The sequence below is a fragment of the Dipodomys merriami genome, unplaced genomic scaffold (genome assembly GCF_024711535.1).
Source record: "Dipodomys merriami isolate MVZ:Mamm:240054 unplaced genomic scaffold, mDipMer1.0.p SCAF_1, whole genome shotgun sequence".
In the NCBI taxonomy this organism is placed as follows: domain Eukaryota; kingdom Metazoa; phylum Chordata; class Mammalia; order Rodentia; family Heteromyidae; genus Dipodomys; species Dipodomys merriami.
The window spans coordinates 130,070,435-130,097,790 of record NW_027202270.1 but is presented as its reverse complement, the minus strand read 5'-3'; the positions used below and the strand labels follow the sequence as shown (position 1 = coordinate 130,097,790).

The 27,356-nt window shown below is 37.2% G+C and overlaps 1 protein-coding gene across 9 annotated transcripts in view; it reads left to right on the top strand.

Moving 5' to 3' along the window:
- Positions 1-27,356, top strand: part of Sipa1l1 (signal induced proliferation associated 1 like 1) — a 332,505-nt gene that overhangs the window by 233,279 nt on the left and 71,870 nt on the right. For all 9 annotated transcript variants that reach the window (XM_070030941.1, XM_070030933.1, XM_070030924.1 and 6 more), the window contains 3 exons: positions 8,739-8,913; positions 20,150-20,253; positions 24,262-24,419. In XM_070030941.1, the coding sequence (XP_069887042.1) occupies positions 8,739-8,913; positions 20,150-20,253; positions 24,262-24,419 (437 nt within the window). The remainder of the gene's footprint in view (positions 1-8,738; positions 8,914-20,149; positions 20,254-24,261; positions 24,420-27,356) is intronic.

Sequence of the window (27,356 nt, the reverse complement as noted above, 5' to 3'; positions counted from 1 at the left end):
GCCAGATGCAATAAGACAGACAGTTGGCCATCAATACTGGCTGAGCTACAAAGCATTAAGAGTAGGTAGAAGGCATTGTAGAGTACTGCCACTGAAAATATTCATGAAAAGTGTATGCAAAAGTAATTCATAGTGAAAAAAAACTCAGTCACAAGTTGCCTTAGGCAGTTGCTTGAGGTGATGTGCGAATGGATGAAATACTGGGGAGTGGTCATTAGAGTGGTCATTTGTTAGCACACATTAAGTTGCATGCTTCAAACATGCAGTGTACCCTTCAGAAATTGTATCTCAGTAAAGTTGATTTACAAACTGAAGGGAGATATGACATTGGACATTAGGCACGGAAGGACAGTGAAGTCAGAAGGAAGAAGGGAAACAGTTGAGAGCTCTTAACACTTCTCCAGCATTCAACCTGAATAATTTCTATGCTGCAGCTCAGGTTGAAACACACAGTTAAAGGCTGGGGGACTAAAGTTTCCAGAATAGTGCATTAGGGAAGAGAGTACACTCAATTTCCCTCATGTGAGAATAGTTTCTGCTTCCACAAAACATACAGGAAAACTCAGATTTCACCTGCCAGTGGGTAGAGTCTCAGACTATTCTTGCCTCAATAGTAGGACAGAAATTATTACTGGATTAAACCTAGATCAAGTAGAGCAGATATAAAAAACAAAAAACCAAGAACTGAAAGAATGAAGCTATTTCCAAACAATTTGACTGTCCCAGAACAAAGCCCAAGAATACTTACAGGGAGGAAATTCTGTCTGAATTGCCTCCCTCAAAATAAGATATTTAATAGGTATACAGGAATATTTTAGTACCTGAAAGCCTAGTACAGTATTCAAAATTACATTGACCAATCAGTTAGAAGTTGCAAGCAAGAAAAAAGACAAGTCCTTAGTAAGGGAAGATAAAATTAAAGCCAATCATGTTAATGACACAAATTTCTTTCTATATGTTGAGGAGGTAAGAGGAAAGATTACAGAGTACTAAACAGAAATAGATATAAATTTCCAAATCTAAATTATAGATGCAAAAACTATAAAACATTGAAAAAATACATTGGGTAGGATTAACTGCAGCTTACACAGTGCACAGAATTGTAGTTAAAAAAAAAAAAATTATATACCAACAAGTTAATTAAGAAAAAAAAATCCCCGAACTAGCAAGTGTGCTGTGGGATATCCATCACCTGGCCTATTAGTAGTTTATAATAGAGTCCTCAGAGGGGTTAGCAACACCTGACAGTGTCAGTGAGCCTATAATAACTCAACATATTCCATATGTGCTTCAGACTCTAAACTCACAGATCCCAGTGCAGATTCAAGAATACAAAAAACCATAAATCACTGGTACAGAGAAAACCTTAAATGCAGACAAAGGGAAAAATCGTGAAAGAATCTTCAGAAAAGACATCATCAGAATAATGGGAAACATAAGAAATGGTACTTGCCTGCCTTAGTCCTGATTGAGAAGCACAGAATAAAGCAGTGGTAGACAATATTTCTCTTAAGTTTGTTTCTATTTTTCTTAATCTTTTTAAAAAACTATTTGTTTGCAAACATTTTCATCTTGTTCTCAAGTTCCCAAAGGCCCCCAAAAGCTTTAGTTTATGTGACTTTTTGCTTGTTTATGTTTATTTATAGTATTAACTTTTAAATAGACAATTTTAGACATTGAGATGTTAATTCATTTAAAAATAACAATAGTAAGGCTATTTTACCATAATATAAAATTTTGGGAGAACAACTAAAATTAATGCAGTGAATAGCATCATTGAACATCTTTGCAGATATGATTTAATATCTGGTATAAGAGGAGGCAATGGGCTGGCATATTTGCTTCTACTGTTAGTCTGTGCATTCTGCTTGGGTTGGAGTGGTTAGAGAAAATCTGTCTTCACATGGTGTAGATAGTTGGGGAAAGAAGGGTATTTTATGGCCTTTCAGATAATTGTGGCTACTTTTCTTTGATATGATATTAAAACTCAGTGCAAATTTGTGGTTTCTTAAAGATAAATAACACTATGAAATTTGAAACCACGAGTGTACTGTAGTTATACTAAAAATGTATTGTCTTTTGTGCACTTTGAATAAGTTTTTTACCAGCACATGATTTTGTAACTTCATGTAGCTATTACTGAATATTGACCCACCTATGTAGACTTTGCAGGTGTTTACTCGATTCATAATCATGAAAACATCCTAGTAACAGAAGCATTGATCTTATTGGAAAAGTTCCAGTGTTATGGAGCGTGCAAGCTTTTTGGGATAGCTACAAGTTTTCCACAGTTCAATGTTTTGACATAAAGACTAAACGGCATAATTGGCATAAAATATTGTCGACTGTTTTCCCTGAAGTAATAGACTTATTTTTTTAGTCTTCAAGCAAGAATTGGCCATCTATGCAAGTATAAACAACCGTGTTGTTGGCAGTTCTTTAAAGTATTTTTACTATATTACTTTTAAGTAGTTGTATAAAGTAGTTGCCATTCAACAAAGCAGTTTATGAATATAGGGCATCTTGATCAATGTCACCCCTTTTAGTTTTTATTGCTGTATAACCTCAATGCTTGAGGAGAGGACTGTGTGGCCTGCAGTACTCTGTTCCTGCACTTGCCTTTCTTCAAAGTTAGCAGTCTTCCCTGCCTCTGTCATATGCTTTTCTTGGCAATTATCCATCACTCTCTGCCTCCCTCTTTTTTTTTTTTTTTTTTGTGCCAGTACCTGTGGTCTTGAACTCAGAGCCTGGGCACTTCCCCCTTAACTCTGTTCTCCCTCCACTGAAGGCTGGTCTTCTGCCACTTGAGCCATCGCTCCACTTCTGGCTTTTTGCTAGTTAATTGGGATAGGTCTCACAAACTTTCCTGTCTGTACTTCAAACCACAGTATTCAGATACCAGCCTTCTGAATAGTTAGCCTGAGCCACCACAGCACAGCCCTCTTCCACTTTTAAGGACCCCTTTGTCATTAAACCCAGCTGGATAATCCAGAATCCCTTATCTGTTAATAAGCAAATTTAATTAAATTCATACCTTACCTTCTCCTCTTCCACATAACACTATATATTCAAAGGATCCACAGATTCAGATGTAGGTATCTTAGCAGGATAAGGAGTCATGTCCCCTCTCACAGCCTAGTTAGTTCAGCTTGAAACTCATTCAACAAGGGCTTCTTGAGGCATCTGTTGTACTTCAGTAGGCAGCAAATGCTTTTTGCATACACTCCATTTCATCACAGAATATTTTTTAGAGTGTATATACATATGGGTAGATTGTTTTTGGAGATCAGTGTTTTATTGCTTCATCAAGGACTTCTTAACTAGTGTTTTTGGAGATAGTAGTGAATGTGTTGTAAAAAAGAATACCATCAATCCCTGTATTGGCTTTGGTATGATTCAAGTGTAAGCCCATCAATGCAAATAGCAGGAAAAGGGCAAATAGCCTTTTCCTGTTACTGTGAAGATGATGTTGACAATCCTGGGCCTCCTCCTGAAGGTCTCAGACTTTTAATAGTTCATATTCCATTGTTGGAGAATTGTTGCACATTGAAAGACCTCTATCATTCATACCTCATAAAGTTCTAGATTCATATTAAATACTAATGCTTTTGTATAAAATGTATTGTCTACATCTCTGTGTCATCCTAGTGTCCTTTCTATGACCATTACACCAGGAAAGACTGTGAACATGCCAGATTTCTTGAGAGGTCTTTGAGAAGATGGTTATTCAAACCTATTTCTACTGGTAAAAGGTTCCGGCTTTATCCGTCATCTTCCCAGGAATTTAGGGATTGTGTAAGTCAGATTCCAGTGCCAATTGACTGACTCTTCCCTAGAATACTTGGGACCAAAAATGCTTCAGATTTCAGAGATTTGAAGATTGGGAATGTTTTCATAAACTTTCTTGGTCGAGCATTCCTAATCTAAAATTTCAAAAATGTAGGGATCTTCAGCCTGTGTCGTTCCTTAGATTCTTCTTGAAGTACATACTTAGGAGAAGCAAAAAAACAACTCAGTACTGTACTTTTCTAGCCCTCGTAGCCCACAGCACTTTCTGTAGGTGTTGAAAGATAATTTACTTTGCTGAGATTAAAAAACCTTTCTCTCAGATGCAGTCTTTGTCCTCTTGGTCTGAACATCTTCACTTTTTATGACACAAAAGATTAAGTGCCCAACACTCTCATTTGTACTCCAAAGGAACAGTTTGTCTGCAAGCACAAATCCAGTCACTGTATACAATGGCCAGAGATCACCCAAAGCACAATCTCCTATCAGATAAAACCAGCTTGTTTTGATAATAACATTGAATATTGTCCAAATATCCATATGGATATTTGTCTGTTTCTCAAAAGAAAAATAGGAAATATTATTTCATAAAAATCTCAAAGCCATTGACATGTATGTCCACTGACATTTGTTTCTTTTCTGGATTTTTTTTTGTTACAGTTCCCTAAGTCACTGATTTCCACTTTCTGAACATGATTACTAAAAATTACAGAAGCTGAGTTCAGAGAAGTCCACCTACATTTGATTTAATTGTATTAGAAATCAGGATACAGTCCTCCTTGAGAGGATAGAACAGGAGACATTTGCAGTTTCAAACTGAAGAAAATTTGACATTGTTGTTCATTTCCTAATTTTCTTAAAGCATTCCTTTCAAAACAGTGAAGCTAGTTTGTTCTCCTGTCTGCAGGTGGCGCTCACCAGAGTAGGAGAAACCCATGAAAAGCCACATTGTCTCATTGCCCTTGGGGCTTGCTTATCTGGTGCTTTGAGGGAGGCTTCCTTACTTATCTTCTTTCTTCAGTGAATTTTTTTCAGTAGATAAATGAATCCTTTTGGATGTTGCACAGTGAAATCTTAGGCCTTTTATCTAAGAAGTTTTTTAAAGGCATCCACAAATACAGTGAGTTCTAATGTTTTCTACTGACCTGAGTGACTTTTATTATGCCTTAGGAAGCTGTTCGGCTGACAACTTACAACTCTAAGCTCTCTTACTTCCCCCAGACTGCTTTATCTCTGATAGTTTTTCTGTGGGAAGAGAGTTTGATGTCCTGGAGTCTAAGAACTTCCCTTGTAATAGACCTGGAGTCTACTACTCCCTCCATTAGCTCTTTATTTGTCAAACCTAATAAGGGTACTCAACTCAATTCTAAGAATGAAACCTTTTACCTGTGGGAGCTCCTCTCAAGCCTTAAGCACACTGAGACTTTAGAAACAGACCAGCCCAGAAGAGTTCAATGTCAGTGGTGTTAACAGGTTTTACTTTGATTTTTATTGTCGTTATTTTGTCCTTTCCCAACTCACCAAAAAGTCCCAAATGTATTCCTGCTAATAATTAAGTAGCAATAATGTCAGCTTGTATGCTATTTAAAAAATATTCTAAGATTGGTATATGTAGCTATTTGCAAATTCTAGACCTGGAACTTTACCCACAGGAGTAGGTAGCTCAGAGCAGACTGTTCTGTGCAGTTATGGAACTCCCAGGGAACATATATGTCCGTTGGTTATGTGAAAGCTGTTGGGATTCCTTGTTATCCAGACAAGCAGAGAAAGCAGGAAAAGCGCACCTTCTTCCCTGTGACATTTTTCGTAGTGGTGCTATTCGGAAACACTTGATTTAGAAAGCTGTAAAAGAAAGTTCAGGTCCAGGGGCTGGGAAGGTGGCTCAGTGGTAGAGCGCTTGCCTTGCATGCATGAGGCCCTGGGTCGATTCCTCAGCACCACATAAGCAAAAAGAAAAAAGCTGGAAGTGGCGCTGTGGCTCAAGTGGTAGAGTGCTAGCCTTGAGCTGAAGAGCTGAGGGACAGCACCCAGGCCCAGAGTTCAGGCCCCACGACCAGATCCCTCCACCCCCAAAAAAGAAAGAAAGTTCAGGTCCACAATCCCTCAGTGTAAAATGGAAGAAACTGGGTGTGTTTCGGAATTCAGAAAAGTTCACATTTCTAGAAGAGTAATGAAATGCATGCACCATATATTAATATATTCCCTGTGGGATCTGGGACAACACCCCATAATCAAACACATTAATATTTATGCAGGAAGAAATATGAATATTCACACAAAGAATAAATTAATGTGCTAATGTCAGTCTCATATCCAATTTTGCCGCAAATGTATTTGCTTAGATTTTGAATCTTACCTTTCAACCTCAGAATTGCAAATGTGAGATTGTAGGCCTATGTGTGTATTGATAGAAATAGAGTTAGACAAGGCTGATTGACTCTTAATAGTATTCTTGGACCATATCATGGGACTACTACAATGGTGAGCTTGTGTTCCTCTTTCCTAAATAAGTTATCTTCCATTCTCTGACCTTCCATATACTTGTGGATCAAATGGTAAGACCTGTAATACTATTAGTTGTTAAAATTTCACCTCCCCAGGCATAGAAGCACCTACCTGTAGCTACAGCTTCTCAAGAGACCCAGGCAGGAAGATTACTTGAGCTCAAGAATTTCAGTCCAGCTTGGAAGTATAGCCAGATTCTTTCACTTTAAAATAGTAATAATAATTTCACCTGTCTTCTCCCCTGCCCCCTCTCTCTGCTGAGGATCCTAGGTCCTTGTGAATGCTAGAAAATTCTCTACCAGCGAGCTACATCCTTAATTTGTTTCTATTACACAAAAACTTACTAAGTAGGTACAGTGCCATTCTGGAAAAAAAATATTATGTACAAAGAATTTTTCTAATGCTATGGGAGTTTTAAGAGCCTAAATTTTTATATTGCAGACTTATTTCTTGTTTGATGACCAATGTCTCCTTAAACTTTGCAAAATTACTAGACTTTTCGATGATGAATCATTTTTAATATCTATTCATCTATCTGCGAGCACTAATGTATTCATGATCTACCAAGGAGATGCGCATAGTTCGCTAAACAACCATGAAATAGGTGCTAGTATTTTGTTTATTATTAATTGAATACCTGTCACTTCTCTTAGGGGAATATTTTGAACAGATGTTTTGATTAGTGTTATATTTAAAACTCTTGGGTATTTCTTATTTACTTACTATTTGCTTATTTGTCATTGCTTTGGGTTGAGGTTTAGAGCCTTGTGCTTGCTAGGAAGACGCCCTACCACTTGAGCCACACCTTTATGCTTCTTAGGTAAACTCTAAATTTTTTTTTAATTTAATTTAATTTTATTTGTGAACATACTGTACAGAGGGGTTACAATTACATGGACAGGATAATGCGTACATTTCTTACCAAGCATTGCAGCCTCCTCCTTTGGTTTACCCTTCACATCCCTTCCCAGCCTCCCCCCTCCCCCCCAATCCCAATCCTTCTCCTTCCCCCCTCTTCCCCCCCCACCCCCGCACCGACGTTGTAAAGCTAACTCTAAATTTTTTTTGCTCAGCCTAATCTGAATCACAATCCTTCAGTTTATGCCTCCTATCTAGCTAGAATCATAGCTCTGAACCACAATGCCCAGCTCTTTTATTGAGATGGCTTTGTATTAATTTTTTGACCAAAATGGCCTTGAACTGTTAACCTCCCCATCTTTGCCTCTTGAGTAGTTGTGATGATGTGTGTGAATCAGCACTTGAATGCTTTAACTGCAGTTGAGGAAAGAGTATTTGTCACAAGTTGAATTGCCATTGTGAGGCACCTCTTAACGTTTCTTTCCAGGTACTTTCCATGGAGAATTTTTTTTAATTCTTTTATTTATTTGTTTGTTTGTTTGCCAGTCCTGGGCTTGAACTCAGGGCCTGGGCACTGTCCCTGAGCTTCTTTTCCTCAAGGCTAGCACTTTTCCACTTGAACCACAGCACCACTTCTGGCTTTTTCTGTTTATGTGGTACTGAGGAATCAAACCCAGGACTTCATGCATGCTAAACAAGCACTCTACCACTATGCCACATTCTCAACTTGGAGAAAAATATTTGAGAAAGAAGTTTCTCTAAGTACATTGTTGATGATGCTAGCTAACACTCTAACAAAGATATAACCACGTTCATAATTTAATTGGGCACATGAAGTTGTTAAGTCTACATCTTAATCATGACAAGTCTAATATTATAAGAAAAAGAGCAAGTATTCAAATGGACTTTGCAATGTGAAACAATTTATTTTAAAATGTTTTGTAAGGTGGATCTCTGCTTTTAAGTTTGCAAAGGCTTCACTTTCAACGAGGAAACCATTGCCAGACCATTTCTTACTGCCTCAAAGTTGAGGCAGTACTTTGTGACCCATTAAAAGAAATTTTCTGAAATATCAACAGGGATTATAACTTACTTTTTCTGGCCTTTTTCTTTTCTTTCTTTCATATATATATATATTTTTTAATTGTTGGTTGTGGGGCTTGCACTCAGCCTGGGTGCTGTCCCTGAGCCGGTTTATGCTCAAGGTTAACATTCTACCACTTGAGCCACAGCACCACTTACTTAACAGCTTTTGAGTGGCTAATTGTAGATAAGAGTCTCATGGGGACTTTTCTGCCTGGGCTGGCTTGGAACCATGATCCTCAGATCTCAGCCTCCTGAGCAGTTAGGATTACAGGCATGAGCCACTGATGCCCAGCTGGTCTTTTTCTGTAATTCATGAAGATTATAGATGTTTTCTCCATTGTAAGTTTTGGGTCAAAGACAGGAGACTTAAAATAAAGGGACTTAAATAGAAGGATGTTAGCTATTGGCTGTGCATATACCTTACTAGAACTTACTAGCATTGAAGTGGGACAGAGTGTATCTGTCAGTATTTTCATATATGTTGTATTTGCCTGTCTCCACAGCTGAACTATCAGCAGAAAGTAGGCATCATGTACTGCAAAGCTGGCCAGAGTACTGAAGAAGAGATGTACAACAATGAATCAGCAGGCCCAGCCTTTGAGGAGTTCCTTCAACTGTTGGGAGAAAGAGTTCGGCTAAAAGGATTTGAGAAGTATCGTGCACAACTTGATACCAAAAGTAAAGAAAACATATCCTGTTATGCTTGTGTTGCTCCTGTTGGGCTGATGCACATCTATCTGCTAAGCTATCCATAAAACACTACCATTTATTGAAGCGAACTATTAGCTATAGAGATACAGAGCCAGAGAGAGAGGATATACTACTAGAATACTTGGGTTCATAATCAGAGTCGTCAGAGTTGGACTGCTCTCTGAGGAGAGGTGTGGGAAGACAATGAATACAGGGCAGTGGATGCAGATCCTGCAGAGTTGCTTCAGGATAGCAATGTATTAATTGTATTATACTTAGCAGAATGATAGGGTAGTTAAAATCTCTAGAAACTTATAATTTGATTGTAAGCCCTAGAAGGTTTTACTGTTACTCATTTGCTGATCCTCATATTGGTCTATATAGTCAGCCTTCTTATGGTTTTCTTTTAATACCTAAGAGATTTTTTTTTAACAATTCTTTCTTTCCATTATTATCCACATTCCATCTTAATCTCTAAGAGAATTTGGTTTTTGGCTTTGATGTTACTTTGGCTCCATAAAATGTGTTGATTAAAGGTGCAGTAATGAAACTATCTGTTTATGATACATAAATCTAGAAAGGGTGTCCACTCACATACTTTAAGTTGTAGATAAAATAGTTGAATTCTCATATCTATTTTTGTTCAAGTTCATTGGCTTCTGCTGCTTGTCTGCATGGAAGTAATTTTAAATTTTATTTCAAAATTGTTGCATAGACACCTGTGACCTGTTTTCCTGTGAGAGGGTCTCTAGATTAGCACATCTGTATTGCAGTCTATAGTAATCTCTCCTAGTTTTTATGTACAGGAAATTAAATAAGGAATTGAGTCATGAAAACAGAAAAGCATTCATAAACTCCACTGCAGGAAAGAATTTCCTGTTGCCATGGTTTTGCTGTTGCCAACTTGGAAACGACATACAAGAGAGACTATTAAAACCCATAAATAGCCTAGTCTCTTAAATATTATTTTAATGTTCTGTACTCTACTTGTAACCGCATGAGATGTTAAATTGCAATATTCCCTTAAGCTCTTTTTATCTAAATATTCTGATATTCACCTCATACAATTTATTGTATTTATTGTTATGTTAGATCAACTTTCATCATCACCACAAAAATATATTGAAAAGATCTGAGCCAGAAATGGTAGACTACTTGGTAGACAGAAACTAGAAGGATTGTGGCTCAAAGACAGCCCTGGCAAAAAGTTGGTGAGACTTCCCATCTTAGCCAATAAGCCAAGCGTCGTGGTATACACCTTTTATCCTAGCTACTTGGGAGGAAAGTTAGGATGATTTTCATCAGAGGATAGCCCTGATAGTACAGAAATGTACTCATTACCTGACTTACGTAACTGTAACCCCTCTGTACATCACCTTTATTGTAACAATTTTTGAAAAAGCCCTTATCTGAAAAATAAAGCAAAAAAAAAATCTGGGGATGTGGCTCAGGTGGTAGAGTACCTCTTAGCCAGCATAGAACCGAGTTCAAGTCCTGGTTTTACCAATAATAATAACAAGAACAATAATAATGAAATAACTATGTAAAAAAACTAAGAAGAATAGGTCTAAATACCTTTGTTCTATAAAAGTATGGTCAGATTAAGTTAAAAAGATTTTATATTATTTGTATGTTCATATATACATGGCTACTCCTTCATAATAAAGAGCAATGTGAGAGATGTGCATCTAGGATTTGATTGCACTGTTGCATTAGGTAAGGCAACATAGCACTCTGTGCACATTTACCCCCAATATCCCAAAACTTTGAGGGGAAGAGGGGGATTTACAACGCTCATTAATGTTTTAGAATTATGTAAAGAAAGTTTATGGTTGGTATTCTACTACTTGAGCCATACCTCTACTTCTAGTTTTTGATTAGTTAACTAGAGATAAGAGCCTGGCAGATTTGTCTGTGAGCTGGCCTTGAACTTCAATCCTCAGATCTCAGCCTCCTGAGTATCCTGAGTAGCTAGGGTTTTAGGCATGAGTCACTTGTACCAGGCTCAGTATCTTTTCTTTTTTTACCTTGTCTTGTTCAATATATTCTCTAATTCCATCCATTTTTCTGGAAATGACATGATTTTATTTTTCTTTATGCATGTGTAATATTCCGTGTGTGTGTGTGTGTGTGTGTGTGTGTGTGTGTGTGTGTGTGTGTGTGTGTGTGTGTGTGTGTGTGTACCATATTGGCATCTCAGAGTATCTCCATTGTTTGACTATTTGAATGATGTTCAATAAACAAATATGTAGGTATCTTTCTTGTATATTGATTTACTCTCCTTTGGATATATGCCCAATAGTGGAATGGCAGGATCATAGGTAGGTCTATCTTTGGTTTTTGAGGAACCTCTATACTGATTTCCATAGTGGTTATACTAATGTATACTTCTACCAACAGAGTATGAAGTTTCCTTTTCCCCCCCATATCTTTACCAGCATTTGTTTTCTTGATAACTACCATTCTTACTGGGGTGAGATGGAATCTTAGTATGGTTTTGATATGCATTTTCTTTATGAGTGAAGATGTTGAACATTTCTTCATGTATCTATTAGCCATTTGCATTTCTTAGGAGAACTGTTCAATTTCCATTTATTAGATGGATTATTTGTTTTCTAGACATTCATTTTTTTAGTTATTATTCTCTTATCTTATGAATGGGTGGTTAGATTTTTCTCCTATTCTATGGGTTGTCTCTTAGTTCCGGAGATAGAGTCTTTTGCACTGCAGCAACTTTAATTTGATGAAGTCCCATCTGTAAATCCTTGCTCCCAATCTGTGTATAACTGGTATCCTATTCAGAAAATATTTACCTGTAATTTCTAGTGTTTCCCTTTTCCTGTAGTAGATTTAAAGTTTCAAGACTTTAAACTGATTTTTTTTTCTAGTATGGAGGCTTGAGCTCTTGAGCTTTGTTCCAAATGGAGTTGATTTTTGTAGGAGGTGAGAGATCTTGCAACACCCAGTTTTCCAAACATGATTTGTTGAAGAAGTCATCTTTTTTCCAGTGTGCTTTGGCTCCTTTGTCAAAAAAATTAGCTGTAGCTGTGTGGTTTTATCCCTGGGTCATACATGTTGTTCTATTAGTCTTCAGGTCTTTTTTTTGTGTGCCAGTACCATGTTATTATTGTTACTGTGGCTCTGTAGTATAATTTGAAGTGTGGTATTGTGATACCTTCAACCTTACTCTTAGTACTATGTTTGCCACTTTGGGTCCTTTATGAACTTTTGAATTTATTTCTCTAATTCTGTAATTAATGATATTGGTATTTTAATGAGACAGAATTATCCCTTTTATCCTAAGCTAATTGGGATAAAAACTAGAAGAGTCTAGATGACTAAAAGAATCATCATTTTACCTGCTATTACATAATAATAGACCAACAAAATAAGAACACACAACACCCTTACTGACAGAGAAATGTCTTCTCTCTGCTCACCCACAGAAAGGACTTTGCCCCATTTCTTAGTTATATCCTCAGCACAGCTTGTCTAACCGTAAGGAATTTTTTTGTGTCAAGAAGTTCTTTATTTCAGTACTCCTTTGAAAAGAAAAGAAAATGCTTTACAGAACAAGTGTTCCTCAAACAAATAATTCCCATAGTAGATCCCACTTAAATCTTTGTATTTGTACTTTTCATCAAATTAAAATATTTGCCTTTTTTCCCCCATTCCACCTCTTTTCTGAGTCTCCAGTTCTACAGTACTATGGTACCACAGGTTAATGAAGCTCTACCTAATTTTTTTCTAATGCTTTATATTCTTCTCCATGCTTCAGTCCTATTGAAGCTTATTGTAGTTTTCTTTCCTTCCTTGGTATTAAACCAATCCAATTAAATTTTCATTAAGGTTTATGTGTGTGTTGGTGGGAGGGTGCGGGGAGGGGGGGGTTGTGTCCTGGAGCTTGAACTCAAAAGTCTGGGTGCTATACCTTAGCTTTTTTTGTTCAAGGCTAGCACTCTTCTGCATTCTTCCACTTGAGACATAGCTTCACTTCTGGCTTTTTGTTGTTTTAAACTGTATATAAAAGTCTCACTAGCTGGGCGCCCATGGCTCATACCTGTAATCCTAGCTACTCAGGAGGCTGAGTAGCCGTTCAAAACCAGCCCAGGCAGGAAAGTCTGTGAGACTCTTATCTCCAATAAACAACCAGAAAACCGGAAGTGGTGCTGTGGCTCTAGCGGTGGAGCGCTTGCCTTGAGCTGAAGAACGCAGGGACAACGCCCAGACCCAGAGTTAAGGCCCCAAGACCTACCAAAAAAAAAAGTCTCACCAACTTTCCTGCTCAGGTTCGCTTTGAACCATGATACTCAGATCTCAGCCTCCTGAGTAGCTAGGATTACAGGCATGAATGAGCTCTTGGCACTCAACTATATTTGGTAATTTTTTCAAAAGTATCTTCTATTCTTTCTTCATTAGGTTTATGCTATCTTTTAAATCGTTGATCACTTTTATAATAGTTATTTCAAAGTCTGAATCATCTGAATCCACCAATTCTGTCATCCCCTTCATATTATGTATTTTTTCTTTGGGTTTTTTCCAATTTGGGTATAAGATTTTGCTGGGGGTTTTTTGTTTGTTTTTTGGGGGTTTTTTTTGGGGGGGGGGTCTGGTTGTGGGGCCTGAACTCTGGGCCTGGGCACTGTCCCTCAGCTCTTCAGCTCAAGGCTAGCACTCTACCACTTGAGCCACAGCGCCACTTCCGGCTTTTTTCTTTTTGCTTATGTGGTGCTGAGGAATCGAACCCAGGACCTCATGCATTCAAGGCAAGTGCTCTACCATTGAGCCACCTTCCCAGCCCCCTGTTGGTCATAGGGCTTGTACTCTGGATCCAGGCTCTGTCCCTCAGCTCTTTAGCTCAAGGCCATCACTCTACCACTTGAGACACAGCGCCACTTCTGGTTTTCTGGTGGTTTATTGGAGATAAGAGTCTCTCAGCCTTTCCTGCCCAGGCTGGCTTTGAACCACAATCCTCAGATCTCAGCCTCCTGAGTAGCTAGGATTACAGGCTTGAGCCACTGGCTCCTGGCTTTACTGTTTTGTTTTGTTTTGTTTTTTTTTTTTTGTCGGTCGTGGGGCTTGAACTCTGGGCCTGGGTGCTGTCCCTCAGCTCTTCAGCTCAAGGCGAGCGCTCTACCACTTGAGCTACAGCGCCACTTCCGGTTTTCTAGTGGTTTATTAGAGATAGGAGTCTCACGGTCTTTCCTGCCCGGGCTGGCTTTGAACCGCGATTCTCAGATCTCAGCCTCCTGAGTAGCTAGGATTACAGGCGTGAGCCACCGGTGCCCGGCTACTGTTATTTTTAAGAAGTGATTAGTTTTGTGTGAACAGTTGGTTCACTCATAGAATAGCTTGATCTTCTTGAATCTTGATTGTAATCTTTGTTGGAGTATATCTACAATACACATTGTGGCTAATGGAGCCCAATAGGTTTGTCTTTCTTACCCTCAGCTTCCCACTCATTAAATGAGGTGCTTCTAGTAAGGTCACAAATGGAATGTGTTCTGACTCAGTGTGAAACTGGATGGATTGTTTGATTTAAAGTTAGGTGGTAGTTCTTTACTAGTTCTTTCGTAATAGTTTTTCTTTGACTGGCTTTTAGAAGTTAATACTGTGCATATGCAGTTTACTACTAAGCCTCAAGGTCAAGGGAACTTTGTTAAAATTTCTTAACCCAATTCACTCTGTGGGTCCTCTTCTTGGGTAGTTTGCCTAGCAAATGTCCTCTGCTTGTACTCCCTGACTTCTACGCTATTGTGGCATTCCTCTTCAAAGTCTTGCTCTGTGCCATTATCTAAGAAGCGACTTGAGGTAGAAAACTGGGGATTCATAATTTTCATCTTTTTGTTGTTGTTGTTGTTGTTTTCCAGAAACCACTGTCTAAAGCTATCATTGCTTCCATGTCATAAACAGTGGGGTCAGATTATTTTAGCAATTTTTCTAATTTACATTGGAAGGGTGAGTCTTATACTAGGAATCCTATAATGGCTAGAATGAGAAATCCGAGAGAAAGAGAGAGAGAGAGAGAGAGAGAGAGAGAGAGAGAGTGTATTTAAAACCTTCATACTGTGAGACAGCATCTAACCCCATTTTACAGAATTGGCTTCTTTAGATTAATTAGCATGCCTGTGATGAGATAGCTAGTAAAAATTAGGGAAATAGAACAGATCCCAGTAGTGTTCTTAATGAATCATTCCAAGAAAATGTAACTAAATCTCCCCACCTTGCCTTCTGATTCTGTGTTTCTCTCTCAAGCCCAACAGTGCCCACACCATCTCATGAGAAGACAGCTCTACTCTGTGAACCAGTTAGTGAAGAGAGGAGTTGATACAACTATGAACCATTTTTTCTTTTACATAGTTATCTGCATAAAGTTCATTTCTTCATCTCAGAAATAAAGATTTTTATTGAACAAATAAGCTACAAGTAAATGTGTCACAGGCTGCTATAAAGAAATTTTTAGTAGTAGATTTTTTTTAACTTCTTGTTTTTGTTTCTGTATTTGGATGATATAGCTCTAGATAATTACATTCCCTCACACTACAAATAAACATAAAAATCAACTTCCCACTAGGCAGTTTATTATTGGAAAGCTGGAGACCACCCTTGTTTAAGCTGCATATATAGATTATTCATAGGGAAATTATTTCCTGACTGAGCATTGTTTGTCCATTCAGCACAAGGGACACTTAAAAGCACTTAAAAATCATTCCTTCAAATCCCTGCCCTCATTAATTTGCTGTGGTATTAGAGTTTGTCACTGCCTCCATATATTTTAGTGATGTGTAAAGGCAATTTTGATTTCAGAGTCTCTGAAAGGACATAGGCTTTTCATTTTTTAAAAAATCCTTTTTCATTAAGAACATTTAAACTTTGAAAGGGAAAGGACCAAACCAGCATTGCTTGTATGCTTTGCATATACGAAAGGCTATTCAGAGTTCTAGACTAGTAAAGGAAGAGTGTTTATATAGATTAAAGGATTCTTTTTCAGAAACTTGCCTTTTTTATCTAACTAAGCAAAGTTTTACATTGTTACCAACACATCTATTGATTAACTTTTATGGGCTAATGTTTGCATATACTTTCACATGAGCCTTATGGCAGTGAGAGCCCATTACTGGTTGGTAGATAGTTAGCAAATGATGTTGTTGGGACTTCTAATTGTGATCTTCTTACTTCATATAGGGAATCAATGTAATTGCAGAATTCTTGCAACCTGCACAGGAGGTGGAAAATAGTAGTGGCTGACTCTTAAGTGCCAGCTCAACACTACCTCTGTTCTTTTCTCTCAGTTATCAATTTTGAGAAGCCATGAGTCCCCATGTACATTATTTGAACCAAATCAAGTAGTATCAATTTGCCAAGATATATCTATGCTCTCTTTGATTCTATCCTTAATGGAATAAAGTAGCCAATCTCCTGAGCATGGTTTTAATCGTATTAAAAAAATAAGTAAATATAGATGCTAGAATGGTGGAATCCTTGATTTCTCCAACTGCTTCATTGATGAGTGAAATAGCACTATAGGGCCCAAAATGTTATCATCTCAGATACATGGCAGTGTTCCAGAAGCACACCAAGCCCGGCTGTGCTTCTCAGCATTGATTTCCGTGCCAGCCCAGCCCACCACCATTCTCAGGCTAGTTTCCATGCATAGGAGATCTGCTTCTCTCTGACTGCATGAGGATCACAAATGATTGATTCCAACAGCTAGCAACCTATTATAGTATTTTAAGCCCACAAATTATCTGGTTTTCTCTTGCATTCAGTGATACTCCTTTTATCCATGTATTCATAGATTTGTTTCCTGGAGTGCTGGAAATAGAACCCAGGGCCTCACACATACCAAGCAAGTGCTGTCCTTCTAAGCTCTACATCTGGTCTCCATAGAGAAGCTATAAGCTTTTCAAAAACTTAGTTGGCTCAGTTATCATCTAGTTTTTCTTGTGTCCCCTTTAATGTTAACGCAAAGGTTACTCAAAAGCCTATTTTTTTTTCTGACTCAGATTCACATGCATATACCTTTACCATCCAAGCATTTGGCTACTCAAAAGAAAAACAGTTGAGTGAAAAGAGAAGTTAAGGAAGACTGACATTGCTTCTATGAGTTTGCTAACTTGTTGATACCATCCTTAAGAAGAAATGTGCACAGTAGCATACTATCACTGATCTATACCTGAGAATATTATCATTCCTCAGTTTTTCATTGTCTACTTTCAATAATTTACCTTTTTGTTTTAGTTTGGTTATTTTGAAACAGTTTGGTTATGTGATCAGGTTAGACTCAAACTTGTGATGCTCTTGCCTCAGCTGCCCAAGCACTGAGATTACAGGCGTAGCACCACATTAGTGTTAAAGTATGAACCATAGTAATGGTTATATGCCACCTATTGGTGGTGTGAGTTTGATGTGGGCCATTGACTATCAAAATGACCCATATAATATCTGAATTTACTGTATTAAAACCCCATACAAATATAAAGTGGCTTTATCTTTTTTCATCACTCTGCTTAACAAGCATATTTTCCTTTCAGAGATTGCTGAATATATCTTCTCTTTAACAAGATAAAATGCATTTTTTTGGTCATCCTATTAAGACTTGCATGGTTAAGACTTGCATGGTTCAAGATTTCATAGTCACTCAAAATCCAAGTGTAGGATCATTGTATACTTGCCTTATAGAAAACAGCAAACATTCCTTTCTATTCTTCCTGATTAAGTGTAGCAACTCTGTTACATATGTGGTAATTTTAAGATTTTGGAAATCCTTTCTTCTCAGAAAGGAAGATTTCATTGTTTGGACCCAAGTCTCATGTCTAAAACTTTTGAAGTTGTTTCTAAACTGTTAAAAATATCAGCAAAAATTTAGAACTTTTAGAAACATGCTCAGGGGAAGAACATGCTAGTCATGTAGCTTGCATTGTATAAATGAGACATATAAAGGAGAGAATGGACTGAGAGTACAAAACAAACTATCCTCAGGGCTGTCTTCCATTTTACTTTTTTTCTCAGGTAGTAATCCTTTTAGCTTTAGACAGACATAAAGCAAAATGTAGTAAGCGAATACTGGTGACAGTCTTTTTTTCTAGTTCATTAATTTTTCTTAAAATTGGCTTGAAACACATGTAAATACTTGTCAATACTGACACATTCACCTTAAAATATTAAAAATGTACTAATCATTTCTGCTATTTATAGCAGGGATTCTTCACAATAGATAAAGTATACTCAAAACTGATCTTAAGCAGTTCAGTGAAACTCTATTATAGCAATATGCAGTCTTTTGTAGTGGTGGTCATTAATGTTGTTTTTCTTGAGTAGTTATATGTTACATATTTTTGCAGTTTTCTAGTCATTTTTGCTCGTTTCTGCTTTTGATTTATTTTAAATCCTTGCATTTTACACCAGGTTCAAAAATAAGAGCTTCCATTAAGCTCAAGCTTGAAACAGCTTTTTTAAAGCTGTCTGTAAAGCTGGTAGCTCACACCTATAATCCTAGCTACGCAGGAGGCTGTGATCTAAGAATTACAGTTTGAAGCCCCATACCCAACATGTAGCATTTCTAGGGAGGAAGCCTTTTTAAACTAGTTCCCTAACTGATGATGTACATACTGAATTTTGAGAACTACTAACTTACAGTATAAGCCAGGGGTTTTGTTAAAGGGATGGGGAACATTTTTTCTGCCAAGAGCCATTTAGGTATTTATAACCTCATCCATGGACCATACAAAATATCAATATAGGTAGACATCTCTGGGGCAGCTGACAAGAAGCATACAAGAAACACGTATTTCATTGGATGCCAAATGATTTCAAGGACCTTTTATGTTCCAAAGGTTGAACATTTTCACCCCTGATGCAGCATCATTCTCTAAAATGTAATAAGTGTTTTGCTCTTCAAAAATATGGTTGGTAGAGGTGAGTTTACCCAGAATGGATGCACATTTGCTCCTTTTGCAGTCCATGCATCCAGGATTCTGTGAGTTTTAACAGGTAGTCCCTTTCAGCTGGGCAGTAATAAGTATCTACACTCTCTGTTTTGGCCCGAGGTAGTTGTGGGCTTGTTGATTCTGAAACCTTTTCATTTAGGCAGTATAGGTTATTTTTTTTCCTTAAGGACAGTGAGAATACAACAAATATTTAAGTTTCAAGTCAATTTCTTGGATATTCCTATAGTACCTTGCCCCCCCCCCCCATTCTTCTGTTTTCTTTTGGTGCCATTCCTGGGGCTTGAACTCAAGGCCTGAGCTCTGTCCCTGAGCTTTTATGCTGAAGGCTAGCATTCCACCACTTTAGCCACACAGCTCTACTTCCGGCTTTTCGTGGTTAATTGGAGAAAAGAGTCTCAGAGACTTTCCTACTTGGCCTGACTTGAACTGTGAGCCACTGAAACCCAGCAGTAAATTTGTTTTTACATGTTATAGTATTGTTAAATTATCAACTTTTTTATTGTTAAGATGCTGTACAGAGGGGTCATCTTTTTTTGTAATGAACAAAACAGCTTCCTGGCTTGTATTCAGAGAATTAGAAAAGAGGCTTTTAACGTGATGTCTGTGAGCATGGATGGAAAACAATTTTGCCTTTATTTTCACTGTCCCTAATTTGAAATTTAGCATCTCTTTCAATTATGAACATAGACAGTAAACTATAGTTTTATAAGTTCTACCTGTGGATTTATAGACTTATCAGATGCAGATATCTTCATATTGCTTCTTGTTGCAGATATCTCAATAATACAGATCTTGTGCTCAGCACCTTTTAAAATCATTTAATAGTTTATCTTCTGATTTAACTTCTTTTGATACCATAGACTTTTTTTTCTGTATGGATTCCAGCCCATAGGCTTCTGAAATTAGATTGCCAGAGGCTCAGGTATTAAAAACATGGATACATCTACAATAGGTCTTTTTTTCCATTATTTTTTTGGGTCCGGTCATGGGGCCTGAACTCTGGGCCTGGACACTGTCCCTCAGCTCTTCAGCTCAAGGCTAGTGCTCTACCACTTGAGCCACAGCGCCACTTCCAGCTTTTTGCTTATGTGGTGCTGAGGAATCGAACCCAGGGCCTCATGCATGCAAGGCAAGCACTATACCACTGAGCCACCTTCCTAGCCCCTACAGTAGGTCTTAATAGAATCTTTTCTTTCAAATCATTCTGAGATATTTCTCAAATTATTTTTTCTCTATTCTCACAATCATTACTGTGCACTTTTTTTTAACTGCAGCTGACTCCACTGGAACCCATTCTCTGTACACGGCATACAAAGACTATGAAATTATGTTCCATGTTTCTACTATGCTGCCATATACACCTAACAACAAGCAACAGGTAAGAGATCCTTATGTTATCTGTGTTTTCCCCCTCAATTCACTTCCTAACTCAAGCCTAAGTTGCAAGTTTGTGAAATCTGGATTCAGTGTTGCACCTGTTATAGCAGCAGGAAGCTTTTGTGCTTTGTGGAAGTAAGGAATGACAGATGAGCTACAAATAAATGATGAGACAAAAATTCTAGGTTAACAGCCAGCTGGATAGCTCTGTGGATTAATCATTTGTTTTTCACACATGGGGTAGAGGTTTCCATGAAATCTAAAGAGAATAGGTTGAAATCACGGTGATTAGATGACTAGAAAGAGTTGGGAGATCAGATACAAATGGGCAAAGATATGAATGGGTAAAGGTTCTTCTAAGAGGCCAGTGCACAAAGGAGACAAGTAATAATGTTTCATTGAAATTTCAAAGGAAATTCTGTATACTATCTTGAAGAAAAGGTGTCAGCAGGATCTGATAATGTTCTTTCTTAGCCTGTTCATCAGGAGATAGAAAAGAACTTAAATAACCATTTCATATATGTATATTAGATCCAGAGGCTTATCTTTACAACATCTAAAAGCACAATGCCCAAACTAAATGGAACCAAGATAGCAAAATGCAGGACATAAGAAGTGACAAATTCTAAATGAACAATGCCAGACTGAAATCTGCAAGAAGTGGAGAACTTACAGACTCTCAGTCTAGTTTTACTTCTGACCTTAAAGTAGAAAAACTTTTGTTCTTGTCAGTTGTGCTAATAGAACACCAGCCAGCTGCAGAATGAATCACATCCTCTTTTACAGAATTTAACCAAACACTGATCTAATCTTCTACATCATCACTTTAGGTTTGATTAAATTACTAACCTCACCAACAAAATGTTGTGTTTCCTGATTACCAAAGTAATCAAAATCAGGAAATAAAGCAATGAATCAGCTATAAATATGAAATAACCCTATGTTAAATTCCCTGACCTCGACTTTATTGACAGTTTTTTTGATGCAAACTCCATATTCTACATTTCTCTTAGAGAGAAGTACCATGGTAACTGGGCTCCAGTGGCTTATGACTATAATCCTCACTACTCAGGAGGCTGAGATCGGTAGCATCAAGGTTTTAGGCCACCTTAGGCTGAAAAGGTTGCTAGATGCTGTCTCCAAATTAATCAGCAAAAAAGCATGGCTCAAATAGTAGTAGAGCACCAGCCTAGCAAGCAGAAAGAGGCCCTGAGTTCAAACCCTAGGACCACCAAAAACAAGACAAACAAAATATGTTAAGAAAGACATAATAAAACAAAGGAGGAGGCAACAATGCTTGATAAGAAATGTACTCACTATCTTGCCCATGTAATTGTAACCCCTCTGTACAGTATTTTCACAATAAAAAGAAAAAGAAAAAAGAAATGTATCATTACCTTGCCCATGTAATTGTAACCCCTGTGTATGGTATTTTCACAATTTAAAAAAAAAATAAGAAAGACATACTAGATTTCTTACTCTGACCAGTCAGTAGAGGAGAAAAGAAAATTAACTAATGACATTTTAAGAGGAAATAAAGGCTTATTCTACCTGATTCCTACAAAGAGAAAGAAGAAATTTGTCTAGGTAAAATAGTTAATAACAACATATGACTATTAAATAAGTTAAAGTTTTGGACAGAGTGAGTTGTCATGTAAATGGACAACTACTCAAATCATTTAATCAGGGAATTTAATTACTTAAGTAAAAAACATTAAAAAAAAAAGTTATAGTCTAGCTGGGTACTGGTGGCTCATGCCTATCTATAGTCATAGCACTTAGATTCTAAGCCAGCTGGTCAGAAAAGTCTGAAAGATTCCCTCTCCAGTTAATCAGTAAAAAGCAAGGCTGGCTCCAAGTGGTATAGTGCCAGCCATGAGCAAGTGAGTCAATTCAAGAGTTATAGGCCCTGGGCTGGGAAGGTGGCTCAGTAGTAGAGCGCTTGCCTTGCATACATGAGGGCCTGGGTTCGATTCCTCAGCACCACATAAGCAAAAAAAGAAAAAAGCCGGAAGTGGCGCTGTGGCTCAAATGGTAGAGCGCTAGCCTTGAGCTGAAGAGCTGAGGGACAGCACCCAGGCCCAGAGTTCAGGCCCCACAACCGGACCCCCCCCAAAAAAAGAGTTAGAGGCCCTGAATTCAAGTGCATGTACGAACACACACACACACACACACACACACACACACACACACACACACACACACACACACACACACACACACACACACACACACACACACACACACACACACACACACACACACACACACACACACACACAATATGGTCGAGAAAGTAATTGTTTTTTTCAAAAAAAATTTTTTTGTCAGACATGGGTCTTGAACTCTGGGACTAGATGCTGCCCCTCAGCTCTTCAGCTCATGGTGAGCACTCTACCACCAGGTTTTTTTCTGATGGTTAATTGGAGATAAGAGTCACAGACTTTCCTGCCTGGGCTGGCTTTGAATCACAATCCTCAAATCTCAGCCTCCTAAGTAGCTAGTGCCACCAGTACCCAGCAAAGTAATTCTTTATATTAAGACATTTTTACTCTCTAGCTAGTGAATTTGATTTCATTATAGAAATGATTTTATGTTTAAAATCTGTTTTGCATACACTTTTTGCATACTTTTCAAAATAAGTATAATCTTTCATTATATACACCATAAGATGGTTCTATTTGACTTCATTATTAAGATTAACTTCATATATGTTGAAAGAATACCATATGAAATGACTATGGTATCACCTGTGCAGAAATTGGATGGATGGATGGATAGATAGATAGATAGATAGATAGATAGATAGATAGATAGATAGATAGATAGATAAATAGATAGAATACAGATGAGTAGTATATTTTTATGATTTTAAATTATTGGTATATTGTATAGAATAATCAATTCAGACTGGATTTTATTTCTGTAACATCTGACTATATGTCGTATTTAGAAATGAAGTAAGTTGCCTCACTGGAAAACAATTTGAGATGTCTTCAAATTTCTAGTTAAAAGTATATTTCCCAACTATTTTTAAGTCTCGGTTCTCAATCCAGTCTATTATTTCTTCCAGATGATAGCCAGTAGTAAGTCACTGATTTTACTGGTATGCAATTTGTATTTTAATGTCACCAGAGGTTTTTTTGTTTTTGTTTTTTGTTTTAGCACTAGAGATTGAACTCAGGGCCTTGCACTTGCTAACACTGTTCTGTTTGAACCATACCCCTAGCCCATGTCATTAGCAAATTTAAAAATAAATTTTGTAAATAGGAGCTTATGTCTTACAGATATGAGCTTCCCTAAGCATCAGACATACAAATTTTGTTTAATTCTCTTTACACAACTGACATTAAATACTTAGAAAGCTTCCCCTGAAAAAGCACTGTCCTAGAATGATATGAGGAGTCTCTGCATTTGCCAACCACCCATGTAAACTACCTGTTAGCACAAAACTGAAGGTGTTTTAAAGACCTTTCTTTGTACTTAAAGGAATTATTTAAGCCAAAAATTTAACCTGCATTTAACTTGTTACTACACTGTGTAATAACATTAATTACTTTATTCCCAGCTTGTGACACAAAATTCTGTCAGATAAAACTTTAGCTAATATTTTCTTTAAATAAAGCCAATTAAACAAAAATATAAATTGCATTGTAATTACTTCAACCATTCTCTTTTCTAGAAGTCTTCCACATGGCAAGTTTACATGAAAATGAAACAGACCTCTTGTTATAGAAACTGAAGATTTAGAGATGCTGAAACTTGGCATAATAGACATTAGCAAATATTGATTAGATCAATTTAAATGGTTATGTCTTCTGTGCAAGTTTCGTATTCTTTCTTGGAGGGAATGATAAGACACTCTAAAATATTGATAGTAACTGTAGATTTTTTACTCTGGTGTGTATGGATAGTAATGAATGTTTTAAATATAATTATCTGAGGGAATTGGGGTGGGCAAACAGTTAGAGCGTTGTCATTTATGTTGGTTGCTTATTGTTTCTTTCAGCTCCTACGGAAGCGTCACATTGGCAATGACATTGTAACAATTGTTTTCCAAGAGCCTGGAGCACAGCCATTTAGCCCCAAAAACATCCGGTCTCACTTTCAGCATGTTTTCGTTATTGTCCGAGCTCACAACCCTTGCACGGACAGTGTCTGTTACAGGTATGTGTGAGTGCTACAACGTTGGCTATGTGGACCGTGGCTGCTGTGCTGAGGCATCATCCAGCTGTGCTTTCTAAAGTGGCAATAGGAGTCTATTACTATTTTGTCTTCACCTTTTGTGTGCACATGGCTAAAATTCACCTGGTGACATAATCTGATAGTGTTGGCATTTCCCAGACTTGATCAGACACCTGTTGTTTCCATTTGCACCTCCTCTTTGTGTGGTTGTCCTTCATCCATACCATCCGGTCACCATCTAACTAATTACTTATATACTAATTATGTATGGTTTTTGGTTTGCTGGGAGCAGAGAAAAATGATCATAATAATTAGGAGAGAGAAGAAGTTTATTTTAAATTATTGTTACTAAAGAAAAAGCCTAAGCCCTTACTTAGGGCTTAATTAGGTATGTTAAGTACATGTACTTAATACAAATACACACACTGAAAATGAGTTCTTTCCTTTTTTTAATTGTCAAAGTAATGTACAGAGGGGTTTCAGTAACATAAGTAAGGTAATGAGTATGTTTCTAGTCAACCTTGTTACCCCTTTCTTTATCTCCCTTATTTTGACCTGTTGCTAAAGAGCCCATCTTTTTTAACCCCATCATGTGAAACTGCTTGTCTTTGCTAATAGTAGCGCACTGAACACACTCCTGCTCATGACTTCTGAGTATGTTTGGAATTCCCTAGTTGTAAAAGTTATCTGAAGACCCAACACATGGCTATCATCTGTGAATTTTTAGCTATTTACAAATCCAAGAAAATTATGTTTGAGTATCACTGAAAAACAAATCACAAAAATTATAAAGTTGTGACTTTTTTCTGCTGTAAACTTAAGGAATCAGATTCTTCACTGACTTTTTCAAATGAGCTGTACATATTTCCTGAAGTTTGTGACATATCAGAGGTGTTTGGAGGCTCAGTAAATAAGGCACCTTTTTGCAACCTTTATTGTTGGGGATAAGGGGGGGAGGGGTTAATTTCCTCATGAAAATAAATATAAGTTAGAATGGGAAGTTTTCATCAATTTTAACATGATACAGGAGCCTTCAAATAATTTTCACAGCTATGAGTTTTCCTCAAACCATAGCTACTCTCCCAACTAAAAGGAACATTAATTTATAGTCCTCTTTCATTAGTGCTACTATGGTGAAAATGTTTAGAGTTACTCTAAATACATTGAGTTATTCTAAATTTATTTAAATCTCATTTACCTTTATCCTTAAGTAATCTAGTGAGACAGTAAATCAAATACTTTTCTATCATTTAAAATATTTTTTCCCAACTTTTTTCAGTAGGAATCTTAATGTTTTTTTCTTATTGGCCCCTACTTAGTATCTGATGTATACATCATGGAAGCATTATTTTCTCAACTAAAGTAGAACATAAATTGCATTTTAATTTCTTCAGCCTTTCTCATCTCTAGAAATCTTTCTCCATAACAAAAAAAAAATGTGAAAATGGAACATAAAGCACTGCAAGGTCAAATTACAGAGATAATACAAAAATGGGACTCAGTTTGTGTGTTTTAGAGCACTTGTGGATGGAATTCAATGGGAACAAGAGGAGTCTAGGAGTAATGAATAGTCATTTATGCCCAAAATAGAGACAGGAAAGAAGAGGGAGAGCACCATTAGGGGACTTATAATGTAGGGAAGAGAACTAGGCAGTAGAGTGTTTTTCAATGCTGGGCATCAGAGTAAAATAAAATTTTAGGAAAATCCATCTAAACAATGACAGAACAATAATTTGGAAGTTATTGTTATCTGTTTATGCTTCTGTATTTATTCAGTACTTGTGTGTGCTACCTAGAGTATGTCCAGAGAGAAGGTCCTGAATTAAAGAAATGCTATTTCTCCCTGAGAACTGGAAAGTTTATATAGGAAAAACTGACTAGTTCTAGAAGCCAGTTAACCTTGAATAGTCTTGACATAGCCAAGAACTCAAATAGTTACTTAAGTCTGTGTACTAAAGCATACCCTGTAATTGATCAGTGAAAGCCTCCACTCTCTGTTATTTTATTTGCATCATTACAGTAAGCTTAATTGCCTGGTCCCAGCTGATAGAGCAAATTAGAAGCAACAAATCAAAAAGATGAAAGAGCCGTTAAAGGCAAGAATATACAGAAAACCATCAATATGTGATTATTGTTAGGGGAGATGCAGAAAACACTACTCAAATCAAAGATGCAAATTCAATAAGCATAGCAGTATGAGGTCATTTGATTGGAGGCAAACAACCAAATATACTTCACTCACCCCTGAGGGCAAGAAAGAACAAAACAAAGGGTAGAATATCTCCATTTTTCAACAACTAATGAATTAATGGATCTAGCCTTGATGATCAAAGGCTGCCAACATCATAAAAAAAGACAAATGTGTGCCTCATAATGGAAAAACAGAACCTCACCTATGAATCAGTTCCCCCTCATTAAATCTGAATCTGATCAAATCTCTAGATAAGCCAATTGATAAGAAATACAGAAGAGAGAGCAGCCTAGTTTTAGTGGATGAATTCAAACTTGTCTAGGCTTGTCTAGCATGAGTTAAGGCCCTGGCTTCCATCCCTGGGGTGGGGGAGGGAGGAATAAATTAATTGCAATGTGTGGACCTTGAGTATTAATTTAGGCAAAACTATAAATAAAATCTTAAGATATTGTAAACAACTGGAAATTAGATAATGGATAGCTTATTTGATAAAAATTAAGAAATAACTAATTTTATGGTTGCAATAAGTCATTATTAAAAACAACAACAACCCTGAGCCTTCAGAACAAATGTTTCTTGTAATCGGTAGCTTAGTTTAGGGTCAAGAATGAAATAAATATAGAAGAGTCAGTATAATTTTGTAAAACTGCTCTTGGATTAAATCAGATTGTAAACCCTCTGAGATGTTAAATTTCCCTTTCTGTACAATGGAAGATTGTTTGTGACAT